The 16,258-nt window shown below is 41.7% G+C and overlaps 1 protein-coding gene across 4 annotated transcripts; it reads left to right on the top strand.

The window, feature by feature from the left end:
* The first annotated feature begins 3,774 nt into the window (after positions 1–3,774).
* Positions 3,775–13,898, top strand: LOC121900818 (phospholipase A2 inhibitor and Ly6/PLAUR domain-containing protein-like). 4 transcript variants are annotated; one of them, XM_042417366.1, is made up of 6 exons: positions 3,775–3,835; positions 11,565–11,627; positions 12,475–12,576; positions 12,689–12,853; positions 12,998–13,117; positions 13,250–13,898. In XM_042417366.1, exons 2-6 carry the CDS (start codon positions 11,576–11,578, stop codon positions 13,468–13,470), a joined length of 660 nt encoding a protein of 219 aa, XP_042273300.1. In that variant the 5' UTR covers positions 3,775–3,835; positions 11,565–11,575; the 3' UTR covers positions 13,471–13,898. The 4 variants fall into 4 exon arrangements, with proteins under 4 accessions (XP_042273300.1, XP_042273301.1, XP_042273299.1 ...); XM_042417367.1 differs by lacking the exon at positions 3,775–3,835 and adding an exon at positions 10,701–10,853; XM_042417365.1 differs by lacking the exon at positions 3,775–3,835 and adding an exon at positions 10,701–10,873.
* The last annotated feature ends 2,360 nt before the right edge of the window (positions 13,899–16,258 follow it).

Raw genomic sequence — 16,258 nt, 5'->3', positions numbered from 1 at the left:
AATGAGCATTGGAGCTTGAGGTCACGTGGGTTACACATTCAAAGGTGGTGTGTTAGACAGAGTCTGCCAGATATCTACCCTATCAACCCCCAATCAAATATGTTGAATCAATGCCCAACAGAACAACTTAAGGTAAATCAAGTAGCACAAAGTCAGTAGTCAGTTTCTTACAATACACTTGGACACGGTGGAAGAAGTACTTAAATCCTTTATTTGAATGAAAGTAAAAGTAAAAACACTTGATTACAAATATAAGTTCTGCATTCACAATTTTAAGTCTACGGCAAAATGGACCAAGCATCAAAAGCAAAAGAGCTCATTATTAAGAATAGTTTCTTTTAGTGTTAAATTATTGATGTTTATACCACAGCCTGGGTGAATACCTTTTTCTGTCAACAATCTAACAGTTGGTAGTTATGAGGTTTTCTGCTCTAACAAAATATTTTCTGTTCTAACAGTATCCGTATATCATTCGATCATTTCATATCTGATATAGAATCCAAAATCTGAAAACGAACAATGAACTGTTATTTCATTATTCGTTTACAAATCCAAATTCAGAAAACAAATGACAGCTGTTTTACACTTTTGATTTTGTTCTGATCTTGAAAATAGAACATGAGAAAATGGGATATTTGTTGTATTTGATATTTTCATTTGACATTTCCAATTTGTTGTGACCATGAACTTATTGACTTTTATTCCTGCATGCACCTGTCAGAAGGTCACTAACGGAAGGTCTTTTTCGATGTGGATCTTGGTAGCCCTGTTACCAACACAGTGATAAATAGCTTGTTGTTCTAGTGTGGCCATGGTGGCCTATCACTGTACCAGCTACGAGTGACGGGGGATGATACAGGTCTTTTTGTTGTTGCTGAGAGCTTTTCCATCCAACTGGAGGATCTCAGCAGTCAGGTATGAGGGGCCGTTAGGGACGTTATTCAAAATGACCATGCATATACATGTACTTTTCCTCTCACATACACATTTGAAACCAAAATCATTCACATACTATACTATACAGCTGAAAATTTTTATGGTATATGCTTATACATGTGAGAATGAATATATATATATATATATATATATATATATATATATATATATATATATATATATATATATATATATATATGTGTGTGTGTGTGTGTGTGTGTGTGTGTGTGTGTGTGTGTGTGTATATATATATATGTGTGTGTGTGTGTATATATATATATATATATATATATATATATATATATATATATATATATATATATATATATATATATATATATATATATATATATATATATATATATATATATGCCTGAAAGCCATGCATCTGAACAATAGAGAAGTAGTGTAGTCAAAAGTCTACAAAACAGGAACTATTCTACTCCATGAGAAACAAGAATGGTTGATCTTCTCTTGCTGTTCTGCAATTGTAAACCACATCCCAACTACAGGTGTGCAGGTTCCCAGCCCTGTATGAGGGACCGTACAAGCTAGTTCATTCTGGCCATCTCACATCATACATGCATTAAAAGCAAAACAGCTCATTATTAAGAATTGTCTCTTTTAAATTATTGATGCATAACCTGCCTTGTTATACTTTTCCCACACACTATATTAAATGACTGAACTATTACTTACTTACTTACTTACATACAATGTCCTTTGTTGAATAGGCTGACTAAAACTAATATTATCAACATTAATACAGCATCAGTGGAATCTGTGAGAATAGAAGTCAGGAGGAGCATGAGAAGAAACACAAAGCAGCACACAAGAGAGCAGAAGAGACAGAAGAGGACAACAGCAGAAAAAAATTATTTCACATTGCACATACATGAAAAAACACACTTTTTCAGTAGTGTATATGAAAACAGTAACAATTTTAAATCTTGATTAAAAAAAACAAACTTTAGACTCAATTGTTTACTAAAACTGACAATTCAGGAGAGTCTAAATCAGCCGCACATTTTATTAGTCTTAGAACTTTTCCATTACTAGGACTATGAAAGTGTGGAGCATCACTGTGCTCAGCAGATTCGGTGGCAATAGGCTCAGTGGCAATAAAGTTATGCAATACTGACATTTTGGCCTGACATAAGAGTAAAGCGTATGGACACTCCAAAATAAAAGGATGTGTCCTCAAGAGGGAAATAAAATTATGTAGGAAATTTCATGAAGAATTGGATTTTTATATATCTTGCTTACATGTGTAAATCAGGTCCTGATTGTGGTGCTAAAGGACAATCATTACAAATCATTCACTAAGTATTACAAATATACAATATTTAACTTGAACTTGCCTTTGTTTCTGTACAAGTATGCTAAAGGTGACCTCCTCCACTTCTATATGAGGAGTTGTCCTCATATCCATATGTCCTGGATGGGCTGCTAGCTGAGATGCTGCTAACCTTTGCTCAGTTTGTTTCTCTGATAACTTAAGATCCAGATGTCCGATGACTAAAATCTTCCATCAGGTTAAAAGATCTAGTTAAAAATGACTAAGATTGTTTTCAACCATAAAAACGATCTTTGTTGTTTGAGGTCAAAGATTTATTGTAAAAATGTGGCTTACAGCTGAATAAAAGTCAATTTATGATAGCCACACGACGTATTATCTTGTAGGTGTATACTCTTTGGTACACGCTGTTGTGACAGACAACCACAATGCTGACGCATGTATCTAGTGCACGTATAGTCTTAGAGGGGGTATGCCACCACTGACAGGCGACCAAATGAACCAGACCGTTACCTTGATTGAAATTAATGATTTCTCTGGGTTTGAAAATTGTTGGAAACATTTGGGATAATGTAAGTACATAACTTAACAAAATATATAACATAGGTCTAGTAGTTTCTAGACATTTTAATTTGGAATAATTACATATTATAGCTTTAACAAAGTGTGTTTAAACAAATGTGTCAAGAGCTGTTTTGGGATTATTTGAGTGCTGACTCATATTTATTTATTTGAATATGAATTTGACCTTTAAGCAGAATATTGAGAAGGAGGCCTGCCCACAAATTAAGCTGTGCCAAAACCATGAGTATTACCCAATGCAAGGTCCATGTTTTCTTGAAAGTCTCTGTAAGAGTTTTGCAGTGATAACTTCAAACAGCATTAGGTCAAAACCTAGTATATGGCAGGACCGTGTATGGTCAATGTGTGAAATTGTGGCCGACTTGTTACAGGGATAGTCAGTATTAGTGTCTATAATGTGAATTCCTGAATATTAAATGCTCATCTGCAATTTGCTGTATTGGTCCCAGTAATATTTGCTGGTAAAGTGTACTGAAGTAGCATCCCATGACATGGTTAAGCTACGTTTGAGTCAAAAAAAGGTTATAAATGCAGATGCAAGAACAATACTTTCCACTCATATCTTGGGATGTTTGATTTGAGGAGAACTTATTTTAATTCTAATTATAAGAACTCTAATTATCTTGTCCCTTGGCATGCTGTTTGTTTGTTCAAAACAAACAACATGACAAAGGAGCCCTGAATTAAGAAATGATGAACACAAAGTGCCACACATGACTACAGTATGTGCAGTGCTAAGCTACAAGAAAGATAGCTCACTGCTGTCAGTCAGTTTCTTCTGCAGTTGCTTCACTTCTGTTGGAGTTATCGGAAAACGGAAATATGGACAGCGCCACTCTGCCATTGCAACTACATTGTAGTCAGGGTCTGAAAAGTGAAGCCAATACAGAAGTCCCTTAAACTTGCATTCTCTCTGATGACCAGCAGGGGGCAACTCCACTGGCTCCAAAAAGAAGTCCTATTGTGTGGTTAGTCCTATTGGTCTCAATCGCTAGTGTCAAGTCTTCTTCAGTTTTTCTGGTAAGTACATATTGTGTTAATAATTTTAAGCCTGTTTTTCACTCGCAAAATTTAGGATTGGCATTAGCATCATCACAGTTAAACATAGACTCTAAATCCACCATGCCAACCAAGCTAGCAGCTAGCATTAGGGTCAGCTCCACCTTCCCATCTAAATATGATCACTTCTCATCACTTCCAGCTCCAAAAATCCAAGTTCTGGAAATACATCCAGATGAACATCATCTGAGGTGTTGTGCTGTAATCTGCTACAAATGGATGATTTTTTTTTACACAAGGATAATCCTACAGAAAAGCATGATAAAGCAATCAGTCTTCATAAAGAAGTGATCTCTCTTTGCCCTCATTAAAATAAAAACATCTCTTGCAAACATGCACGCAAAGTCAAATCACGGCCAGGCTGAAACTGAGCAAATTTACCTGGAACTGCTAGAAAATGATCTGATTACAACTTTTATGCCAAATATTTACACTTCACTTGAAATGAGAGCTACAAGTCAATAGGATATCACATGATGGCAGCAGAGATACCACAACAATCTGAGAACGTGAAAAACGTGAGAACAGTATCACAACTCTGGAGAGAATTAGAGAAAGAAACAAAAACCAAATGTGTGGAGAAGTAGAGGAGTTTCTGGCTAACTTGCAAGACTAACTCTCTGCTCTGCCACACCCCTCATTAGTTCAACCACTTTCACCTGGCGCTCCCACCTGCTCATCATCTCCAATCAAGCCAGTATATAAGCTGCCTCGGCCCACTCCCTCTTTGTCAGATTGTCTATGCTACTATGCTAAGTCGTCTTGCCTCGACTGCCTTCCTGGTTCCTGATCGGCTCGTCTCTGACCATGGCTCCTTGTCTCTGCCCCGGTAAACCCACCAGCCTTCTGTCCCTGACTCTGAGTTCTGCCTGCCTGTTCCCTGGTCTTTGTCTGCTTGTGGTTGAGACCTTCCGATTCCTGCCCTGCCATCTTCTCTGGTTACATCTGCTCTGCTGCCCTCAAGCCTCTGGGGCTGCTTCTCCTCCTGCTCCTCCTGCTATAGCTCCTGCACCTGCTCCAGCCCCTTTGCCACCAATGGATGCCCCTGAGCCCTGGGTGGGAATCCCGGAGCACTACGAGGGTGACCGAGAGACCTGTGGCCATTTCCTCGCCAACTGCTCTCTCTTGTTTGCTCTGCAGCCCCGTACCTTCGCCACTGAGGGAGCGAAGGTTGCATTCGTCATCAACCATCTGATGGGCAGAGCTCGGTTATGGGGGACAGCTGAGTGGGAGAGATGGTCACCAGCCTGTGCTTCCTTTGACCCGTTTGCAACAGAGCTTCGCAAGGTGTTTGGCTTGAATACCTGTGGTCCTGAGGCAATCGGAGGCCTGATTGGACTGAAACAGGTCGAGAGAACGGTGGCAGACTATTTCATAGACTTTCGCACCAGAGCCAGCCGAAGCAAGTGGAACAAGTCGGCCCTCTGCAACGCATTCCTCGACGGGTTAGCCAACTACATCAAAAATGAACTGGTTTCTCATGACATGCCCACCACGTTGGATGGGGTGATTGAGTTGGCCACCTGCATTGACCTCCGCATTCAGACCCGGCGACGAGAGAAGCGTCATGGGGGAGCCCATCGCCCTCTGCTGTCCCGCTCCCATGGGGGTGCCTTTGCAGCCAACTCTGCCTCCTCTTCAGTTCTGCAGATAGGGGACCCTGAGCCTATGCAGCTGGGACGCACCTCCCTCACCCTAGAGAAGAAGGAGCATCGGCGTAAGGCCAACCTCTGCCTTTACTGTCACGCAGCAGGGCACTTCATCTCAAGATGTCCAGCAAAAGCCAGGGCTCATCAGTAATGGGGGAGATCCTGGTGAGCCCAACTTCCCTAGTGTCTCCCCATCCCCAAAGAGCTCTGCCCCAGGCCCAGCTCCTCCTTCCGGACGGTCCCCACACCATGGCAACCTTCATTGACTCTGGGGCTGATGCCTGTATTATTGACGAGGAGCTGGCCCATCAGTTGGGGCTCGGGCGGGTTCCCTTGCCACAACCGGTTCCCGCTAGAGCCCTAGATGGACACATCTTGGGCAACGTCACACACCAAACCTCCCCTGTCCATCTGCTGCTCTCTAGCAACCACCACGAAACAATCCAGTTTCACATCCTGAGCTCACTCCATCTGCCTCTCATCCTGGGGTATCCTTGGTTCCGTCTTCACAACTCTCACATCGACTGGGTCATGGGGGCCATTTGGGAGTGGAGCCCCTCCTGTCATCTTAGGTGCCTGCAGCAAGCCTCGCCACTTCACTTCCCCAGCATCAGCTCCTCACCTCAGCTCCTTACTGGTCTTCAGTAAAGCCAAAGCCACATCTCTGCCTCCGCACCACCCCTACGACTGCGCTATTGACCTCTTGCCTGGGACTTCATCCCCCAAGGGGCGCCTGTACGCCCTGTCTGAGCCTGAGAGAAAGGCCATGGAGACTTACATCAATGACTCTCTGGCTGTGGGTCTCATCCGTCCTTCTTCCTCTCCTGCTGGGGTGGGTTTTTTCTTCGTGGAGAAGAAGGACAAGACCCTGAGACCCTGCATCGACTACCGAGGGCTAAATGACATTACTATCAAGAACAGGTACCTGCTGCCACTCATCATCTCCGCCTTCGAGCTGCTCCGGGGGCCACCATTTTCACCAAGCTCAACCTGCGCAATGCCTACCACCTTGTCCGCATCAGAGAGGGAGATGAGTGGAAGACGGCCTTCAACACCCCGACAGGGCACTACGAGTACCTTGTCATGCCATTCGGCCTCACCAACGCCCCCGCCATCTTCCAGGCCCTGGTAAATGACGTTCTTTGAGATATGCTCAACCGGTTCGTCTTTGTCTACCTGGATGACATTCTCATCTTCTCCCAATCCAGAGAGGAACACATTCACCATGTCCAAGCCGTCCTCCAGCGCCTCCTTGAGAGTTCCCTGTTTGTCAAAGTGTGAGTTCCATGCCTCCTCAGTGTCCTTCCTGGGGTACATAGTTGCACAAGACAGTGTACAGATGGACCCAGCTAAAGTCTCCGCCGTCACCTCCTGGCCTGTTCCTGAGACCCGCAAACAGCTTCAGTGCTTCCTGGGTTTTGCCAATTTCTACCGCCACTTCCACCGCAATTACAGCTCTGTCGCAGCTCCTTTCACCGCCCTGACCTCCTCCAAGGTGCCTTTTCAGTGGTCACCCTCCAATGACAAAGCCTTCCAAACTCTCAGGACACGGTTCACCTCAGCACCCATCCTTCAGATGCCCAACCCTAATCGCCAGTTTGTTGTGGAGGTGGATGCCTCTGATGTGGGGGTAGGGGCTGTCCTGTCCCAGCGCTCTGCCACCGACCAGAAGCTCCACCCATGTGCCTTCTTCTCCTGCCGAGAGGAATTCTGATGTTGGCAACAGGGAGCTGCTGGCGGTGAAGATGGCTCTCGAAGAGTGGCGTCATTGGTTGGAGGGTACCAAAGAACCTTTTCTTGTCTGGACTGACCACAAGAACTTGGAGTACATCCAATCTGCTAAAAGACTGAATTCCCGCCAAGCCCGTTGGTGCCTGTTCTTTGCCCGGTTCAACTTTACCCTCTCCTACCACCCTGGGTCTCGTAATGCCAAGCCCGATGCCCTGTCCTGGCAATTCCAAAAGCGGAGGAATCTGGAAAGAGGCCAGAGCCTGTCTTATCACTGCGGTGACCTGGGACATCGAGGAGAGGGTGAAAGCAGCAGCTGAGGGACAGCCTGGTCCCAGCTCCTGCCCGCCAAACTGCTTGTTCGTCCCTCCACCTTGAGGTCAGAGGTGCTGCGGTGGGCCCACTCCTCCAAGCTCTCCTGCCACCCTGGTGCTCAACGGACACAGCACGCCCTTCTCCAGCACTTCTGGTGGCCCAGTTTGAAAGAGGACACCCAGGACTTTGTCAAAGCGTGCCCAGTCTATAATCAACATAAGACCTCCCGCCAGGCCCCGGCGGGACTTCTGCAGCCTCTTCCTGTTCCCCACATCTCCATGGACTTTGTGACGGGCCTTCCCTCTTCTGAAGGCCATGTGTCTGTCATCCTGACCATTGTGGACCGCTTCAGTAAAATGGCCCACTTCGTGCCTCTGCCCAAGCTCCCTTCAGCCAAGAGAACTGCTCAGTTGGTCCTGCTCCACATATTCCGTCTTCATGGCCTCCCTGTTGATGTGGTGTCGGACTGTGGGCCTCAATTTGCCTCTGTTTTTTGGACTCAGTTCTGCAGTCTCCTGGGTGCCACCGCCAGTCTGTCCTCCAGCTTCCACCCTCAGACCAATGGGCAAACGGAGTGCATGAACCAGGAGTTGGAAATGGCCCTGCGGTGCATGGCCTCCCAGAACTCCTCCTCCTGGTCCTCACAGCTGTTGTGGGTAGAATATGCCCACAACTCCCTCATCTGCTCTGCCACCGGCCTCTCTCCTTTCCAATGTGCCTATGGCTATCAACCTCCGTTGTTCCCCATCCAGGAGAAGGAGGTTTCCTGCCCATCTGTCCAAACTTTCATCCGCCGCTGCCGCAGAACCTGGCTCTGGGCCCATTCCATTTTCCTTCGGCCTGTGGACCACTACACTGCAGCCGCTTAACGCCGCCACACCCCTGCACCTACTTGCCAAGCGGGTCAGTGAGTGTGGCTCTCCTCCTGAGACCTGCCCCTCCACGTGGAATCCAGGAAGATGGCACCCAAACACATTGGACCCTTCACAATACAGAATGTCATCAATGCCGTTGCAGTATGGTTGAAGCTCCCACACTGTATGCACGTCCATCCAACCTTCCATGTCTCCAAGGTGAAGCCGGTCCATGACAGTCCCTTGGTCCCTGCAGCACCGCCACCACCTCCTCCACGCATTGTTGACGGGGGTCTGGTCTACACAGTGCATCACCTGATACGCTCCCGCCGGCGGGGGAGAGGCCTTCAGTACTTGGTGGACTGGGAGGGGTATGGCCCAGAGGAGAGATCCTGGGTTCCTGCTTGTTTCATCGTCAACTCCAACCTCATCGCTGATTTTCATTGGCGTCATCCTGACCAGCCAGCTAAGATGCCTGCCCATTGGGGAGCCTGCGCTTTGCCTCCACCAGACCAGTCTCTAGGGGACCCTTCCTTGGGGGAAGCAACAGATGATGGAGAATCTTCTCTGGTTACATCTGCTCTGCTGCCTGTTTACCTGCTGCTGAAGCAGCCCAGTCCACGACGCCCTGCCTACTGCTTTCCAGCAGTGAGTACCCCCCCCCCGCACACTACTGCTTCCCCCGGAGCTCTGGACTAGAGACTGCTCTTGTGCAGTGTTGCGTCTTTCCCTCTTCATCACCGATCTAGCCTGCCTAAGAACTGTTGGACTGTTACCAGTGCTGTGGTTTGTCTGCCTTGGGAGTGGAAGATTAGGGTTCGATTCCAGGTTGAGCCATACTCATCAGAACTGTGTTTCTCTGACCATGCTACTATTGTCTTGACATTGTGTGGAATAAAGACTGTAAAATATATACTGGTGTCATTTGTGCTGCAAGTGGGTCCATTCTATACCCGTTACAACTGCACTTCAACGGAGCATTTGTTGTACCAACATTGTGTCAAAATGCAGAAAAATGTAGATATTTATGTTGTGAAAAAATCTGTACAAATAATCTGCATACACACAGATGTGGACGACTTGTGGAAAATTTGGGATGTTTCAGCTGTTTTTATTTCTCTTTGTACTGACCATTTTTCAAAGCACAATGCTGGTTTAGATAAAATTTTGAATTGAAAATAACATTTTATTGCAGGCATAGAAACTATCTAATAATAAAAAGATTTGGATCTTTTGTTCATCAGCTTCGGCCCAAATATTCGAGAAGTTCATACGGCCAATTTACATTTTCTAATAGGAGTCCTACAATCTGGAATGCAGTTCTCAGTCATTTGTAAACTTATCCCCACATGTTTTACCTCATTGTTAACTTTAATAGTGACGTGCAAACGAAAACAGCATTTCAGTCTGATGATCGGGTTACTCAGACATCTTAAATCACTGGGAATCTTCAGGTAAACACATACAAGCAAAGCACATGTTGTCAGCAGTTGACGGCCAGTAAACTTGACCCCAAGCTGTTTCCATAGCAATGTGATATGAATAAATGTATATAGCTATTAATTACAAGCAGTTATTGACTGATCACTTCATACTGATGCAATGTCTGATCTTAGGAGCAGTGTGTAAGATCACTGGTTAGTTAACAGACATCAGCTTCTATGGCAACACTGATAAGGTCAAGGGTGTAATTTGCTCTTTTCAATATCTCACTTTTATAGTTTTACATAAAAATCATCCCACAGTCCAGACAGAAAAATACAGATGAAAGAAGATCTGAACTGCTTAAAATGTTAATATGTTCACCTGTATCGATTACCTTCCATTATTACCATGTGCTCACAAGAAACAAAATTCCCAGCAGCGAGTGCTTTGCAGATGATTTACCTCAATGACAGTTCAGGAAGTAGTGAAGTGGAAAGTAAAGATCAGTGAAAGGTTGTGTAGCTTGTTGAAGCTGGTTGATTTCACACGACTTCCTGCTTCCACTTTAAACATTGTGTAACAATTGTTCATATAAACATCACTTATTATGCCTCTTCTTGGTACAATTTTTTCTCTCTTTATTTTGTTTTTACATGCATTCTCCAGCTCTCACACAAAAAATGCATGTGGGGGGGGGGGGGCGGACCTGCATTTTTAGTAACACTTCTTGCTCAGTAAGTTGTGTGTGACTAGAAACTATTAACTGTCAGCATGTAGAGAAGTGAAACTGTGTCTTTGGGCTGTGAAAAAACAGTGAAGAAGTTGAGACGTCATTGGTGGAGGTATAAGTGAAACAGGTTTAGAAGTGTTAGTTTCATTCTGACCAGAGAAGAACAACAGACTTTTCTTCTGGGACAATTTTCAGTTTAGAGTAATGATTATCTTGGAGACATTTAACAACAAAGTCAACACATTTTTATAAGTTTTCCTTTTTCTGTTGACAACTGGGTGAGTTGAATTTTAACTGGGTGAGTTTTATTAAAATAATTCTGAAATATTATTGATATGACGTTCAATGCTGATGTTCATTTTGATGCCTTGAAGGCCTTGATCTGTCGTCTCATTTCTGTACTGAGGTGTAGCTGTTATCAGTATCAGACTTTCACTTCTGAATGTTGACAATGTTTTATGATCCAATATTTATTTATGGAACTTTGTTGTCATAATAATTTTTTCTCATCATCATACAACTTACTGTGCTAACTTACAGTAGCTTAAAAATTGTGAAACAGTTTGGACATACTAAAAGCTCTGGAATATAAAATCTAACCAGCCGTTTTGTTGTGATTTTTTTTACTGTGTCATTTATTTTACAATTTTTCATTTTCCAATTGTTCAAAATATTGTTTATTTTTAATGAAATTATAGTGCTATAATTACATATAATTACATATAATAATTATATGACGTGTTATAACAATTATATAGTAAATAATAATAATGTATATACGTATTCATCCAAACATTACTGCAGGTAAAAAAGACGAGGAGTTGATGGCTTGTTGAACTGTGTATTGCAGCTGTTTACAGCAAGAAAGTTCATTAATTTAGCTGGTTTGAAAGTGAAGGAATACAGTTCCTTTGATATTTAATCATTTCCTGCAACATCCTCTTTGTAAACACAGGTTCACTATATAAAATATTTCCTGTAATCTGCAGATTTACTCATCATGATGAAGCTGATCCTGTCTCTCACTCTCATCTGGACACTCTCCAGCACAGGTAACCTCACTCACTCTTAAAACAGCATTTCTGCAGGTACCTGTCATGTCAGGTAGTTTGCTCATGTTTATCATCATTTATGTTTTTCTTTTTATACCATCTAGCAACCACAGAAATCTACAAACAAATATAAAAACACTAAAAAGACTAATTTGCAACAGCAGATATGTGTAGAGAGAAACTTCATGCTGCAGAGATTTTGTTTTTTATCAGCATAATGAAGAAACATCTTTTATGGAGCTATCAAGTTACAAAGAGTTCACTGTCAATATATTTAATGTGTTTTTCCTACAATATTCACTGATGTCATCTAAAGCATGATTAATATTTTTATAGTAACATAGTTATAGTTATGTTTAGGGACTCAAAGCACTTTGTTAAGATAAGGGACAGATGATGGTCTTGGTTAAATAATAACAACATCAACACAGACTTGAAGAACAGGACATGTTTACTTTTTCAATATTGAAACAACCACAATCTTTCCCCAAATATAAGTTTTTCTTTATTGGCCCCAGAAACGTTCCAGTTAACATCATTTTACATAGTGTCGTTTCATTCTTTAAACATTTTTAGAAAGAGAGATAATGCAGGCGTCACCATGACAGAAAACTTTACACCTAAAGGCTGCAGCCATTTAATTTAATGACTGATTTCTGATATTTAGTATATTTGTTAAGAAGAATTTATTGGATTTACTTTGGTTTAAATATCATTCTGTCATTGTGTGTTGTAATTTAGGGTTGTCTCTCATCAGATTAACTTCGCATACTGTATCTGTGTTTATATGACAAACAGGATTCATGTTGATTGTTCAACTCACCCTGATTTATTTCATAAATTGCAGCTGAAGCTCTTGAGTGTTATGTTGGTGATGGGGTTGACATAAAGCCAAAGTACATACGTCAGTGTGACCCTACTGAGATGTGTGCAACTTTTGCCGTACAAGGTATTTGTAAAAAGCATAAAAATAAATCAGATTTTTCCTTAATGTCATTCACTTATTCAGTTTTAAATGGGATTTCTGCATTACAGTGTTTGGTCTGTGTTTCACTTTACAGTAAATAGGAATGGGGAAGTCGCAAAGAACACCGTCAGGATGTGTTTGAATTCCTCCATTTTCAGTGAAGGAAAGCACACATTTTCATTCAATGTTGGTTTTGAAAATGAGTCTGCATCTGTTCATGTGTGCAACACAGATCGCTGCAACAGTCAAGTCATTCCTTGTAAGTAAAGAGAAAGGTTTCCCTTTTTAAAGACACAAAATCACATTCACATGTACTATCAGTCTAATGTTGGTCACAGTGAAGAACAATAAGTCACTTTGTGTCTTGTACAGTTTCTGCCATGTCTCCTGTTCTCTGTTTCAGACTCTCTTAATCTGACAAAAAACAATCTACAGTGTTTCGGCTGTGATTATCCATATTCTGCTGTGTGTAACAAGGCAGTACAGTGTCTGGGAGAGCAGGACCACTGCATTAATGCGACAAGTGAGCCCTCATGATCATTTTGTGCCTCAAAACACATTATTGCTGCCTTCAAAGTGGCCATTTCCTGCTGGTTAAATAATTAAAAAAAATATTTTTAAAAATGTGGTCTAACAATGATTTTGTCATCAACAGGGGTAGATACAGAGGGCAAAACACCTCATACCTTTGGATGTGTCTCTGCAAACCTCTGTGAAATTGCTCCTTTCTTGAAGGTCACGTCTGCTCCGATTAAGGGTTCTAAAATCCTTCATGCACCAAAATGTTGTGGAAGCAGCTTCTGTAACTCAGCCTGGTCTGTCAAACTGAATGTGATCCCTTTGCTGTTTGGACTCATTACTGTTATCAACTATTAGAATGATGTGTGTGAATAAGCCAAATACGTCTATCATCTTTTCATTCATTTACATAGTGAGATGTCTTTAACATTTTGAATGTTTTAGCTTGATACATAATTATTTTAACCATAACTGCAAGATCCCAGTAAAAAAAAGTTATCTAATGTTAATCCTGTCTAGTTTGTGGACAGTAACAAATACATCTATTTACAAAATGTTAACTTCCTTACTAGAGTTATTTGAAGTAACCCAAAACAGTAGTGTCATGACTTATCTACTACTAGGTAAGTAACAAGTATATTTAGAGGTAAATGTACCCATCAAAATAAGTCCAGTTCAGCTCATCATATCCACCTAAATGATGAGAAGTAAGCATTTACTGAAAAGAGTGGCGCTATTGAATTTCCTGTAATGCTGTAATTCTGATTTTCTTGATTAAAGTTAAAACCCTGAATCCTGCTCTGTGTGTTTTTACTGACCCTGACCCCTGCCTTCCCACCAAACATACAGTCCTTTAACTCCTTACACACAGTTTCCAAATATTAAAAGTAAGGCTAAAGCTATTGTTGGGGGAGAGCAGGGGTCAAGAGTTCATTCTGCCCAGCTAAGGAGAGAAAGAGAGAGAAGAACTGAGAAGATGGTGGCTCTTCTTCACAGAAAGTAAAACCACTTGAGATCTGAGACTTAAATATAAGCACATATGTGATGTGTTGTGGTTACTGTTGTTGAGAACGGTTGCTTGGGTGCCGCTGTGTGATGTATTATTCTTCACTTTGTCAGTTAGAGCTATTGATTAATGAGGGTGCAGATATACTTGATAGATTCTCAAAGAACAGGATCTTTGCTAAGTAGGTCACATGCTTCATGTATTGTTAGAATAGCCTCAATTGTTACTAGCCCTTGTTGTTATTTATATATTTTGTTTTAATATCCTTTTTTGATATTATCCGCTTACATATAACCAATGAAATGCTTTGAATTTAAAATGTATATCACGTGTAGATTTCTGATAGGACAAAAATTGTGAAGACCTCCCTCAGCTGCAGCTGTATTAAAGATGTAATTCTGAGGAGAGTTCAGGTTTTTGTGAGTTTTTTTTTACTTTTTCTGGAGTTTTTGAGCAGCTTTTTAGCTTATTAAATTGTACTCTTTTGAGATCTTGTAGTTTGCTTGTTAGTAGTATGTAAAAAACACTTTTTTTCACATGCATGCACATGTCGCTGAGTGTGTAGTTCTGTGTGTGTATATTTCAGTATGAGTGTGTGTGTGTGTGTGTGTGTATGTTGTAAAACACGGCTGTCAAGAAAGCCCCCCTCCTTCCTTCCTCTTTCATCCCTCTTCCTTTCTCGGCCATTTGCAGCTGTCTTGACCATATATGGGCATGAAAGTTTGTTAAATTATAGGAGTGATTTTGTTCGTTGTAATCTGTGTATTGGATGAAATGAATAGAGAGGTGTCAACCATGTTTTTCTAGCAGGGAAGGGTCATGAGTTTAGGGGTAATAAAACACCATTTGACTTTAATTCCAAGGAGTTATTATAGTTTTGTGTTTTTTCATTAGTTTTCATTTTTTATTTTGTTTTTAATTTTTGTTTTTTTTCTGGCAGGGAAATGTGAAAAATGTGATTTATCATCCCCTTTTTCCTGCAGCTAATATAGTTTTGTGATTAGCAATGGCTGAATAGAGAGAGAGGTGGCACTCCTTTTCCTGCAGTGTTAAACATGATTTTGTTTGATGTAGACTGTGTCCCCTACAGAGTTATTATAGTTTTGTGTTTTTTCACAAGTTTTTATTTATATTTTGTTTTAAATTTTTGCTTTTATAGACCTGAATTGACTTTCCATGGGATACAACAGTTTGTTAAATTATAGGAGTGAGAATCATATAAATAGAGGTGTTGATTGTGTTTTTCTAGCATGTAAGTGTCATGAGTTATCATGTTTTTCATCCCCTTATTTCCACACAGCTAATATAGGGTTGCGAATAGAGAGGTGATATTTATTCTCTCTAACAGGAATTATCAGGGGAAAATCAAATCTCCCCCTTTCCTCATTCTATAGATTCATTTGTATTTCCCCACAGTATTAAAACATGGTGTAAGGGTAATAAGATGTATTTTGATCTTTTAATTCCCCAAAAACTGCCACAAGAGCAGCTGCAAAGGAATGATGGTCATGTGTGGTATATACCTCATCAGTGGGTTTACCATAAGCAAAAGAAGAAACTCAGAGTTGTGTTTGACTGTTCCACATCATATGGAAGTAAATCTCTCAACACAGAGCTTCTCCAAGGTCCAGATTTGGCTCACCCACTTCTTGGTGTCCTGCTCAGGTTCTGTCAGGAGTGAATTCCAATAATGGTAGAAACTAAAGCTATGTATTACCAAGTACAAGTACATGAAGACCACTATGACATCCTTGGGTTTTTGTGGTGGCCTAAAGGGGATGTTACTAAACCACTGGAAGTCTACTAGATGAATGTTCATCTTTTTGGTGCTGTATCATCTCCAAGTAGCTTCGCCTTGCTGCAAACAGGAAAAGATAACTCAGACAAGTGCAGCATGGAGGTACTTGACATTATTAAACATAGCTTCTTTGTTGATGATTGTCTCAAGTCTGTTGCTTCTGTGAGTCAAGCGATCAAGCTGACAACGGACCTCAGGGAAGCATGCTCTCAAGGAGGCTTTACTCTAGGCAAATGGGTGAGCAACAGCTGTGAAGAACTCATAACTGTTCCTGAAAGACACACAGCCAGCCTGATTTGGACAAAGAGAAACCACCTCTTGAAAGAGTGCTGGGTATCCAG

This window comes from Thunnus maccoyii, chromosome 7 (assembly GCF_910596095.1).
Source record: "Thunnus maccoyii chromosome 7, fThuMac1.1, whole genome shotgun sequence".
NCBI lineage: Eukaryota > Metazoa > Chordata > Actinopteri > Scombriformes > Scombridae > Thunnus > Thunnus maccoyii.
Note: the sequence above shows the minus strand (reverse complement) of the source record. Positions and strands in the feature narration are given on the sequence as shown.

Excerpts from the sequence above, each read along its gene's own strand:
- LOC121900818 (XM_042417366.1), top strand. The coding sequence starts at position 11,576 with ATGATGAAGCTGATCCTGTCTCTCACTCTCATCTGGACACTCTCCAGC. Across the intron at positions 12,577-12,688 it reads TGCAACTTTTGCCGTACAAG|TAAATAGGAATGGGGAAGTC; the intron begins GTATTTGTAAAA and ends TTCACTTTACAG. Across the intron at positions 13,118-13,249 it reads CCACTGCATTAATGCGACAA|GGGTAGATACAGAGGGCAAA; the intron begins GTGAGCCCTCAT and ends TGTCATCAACAG.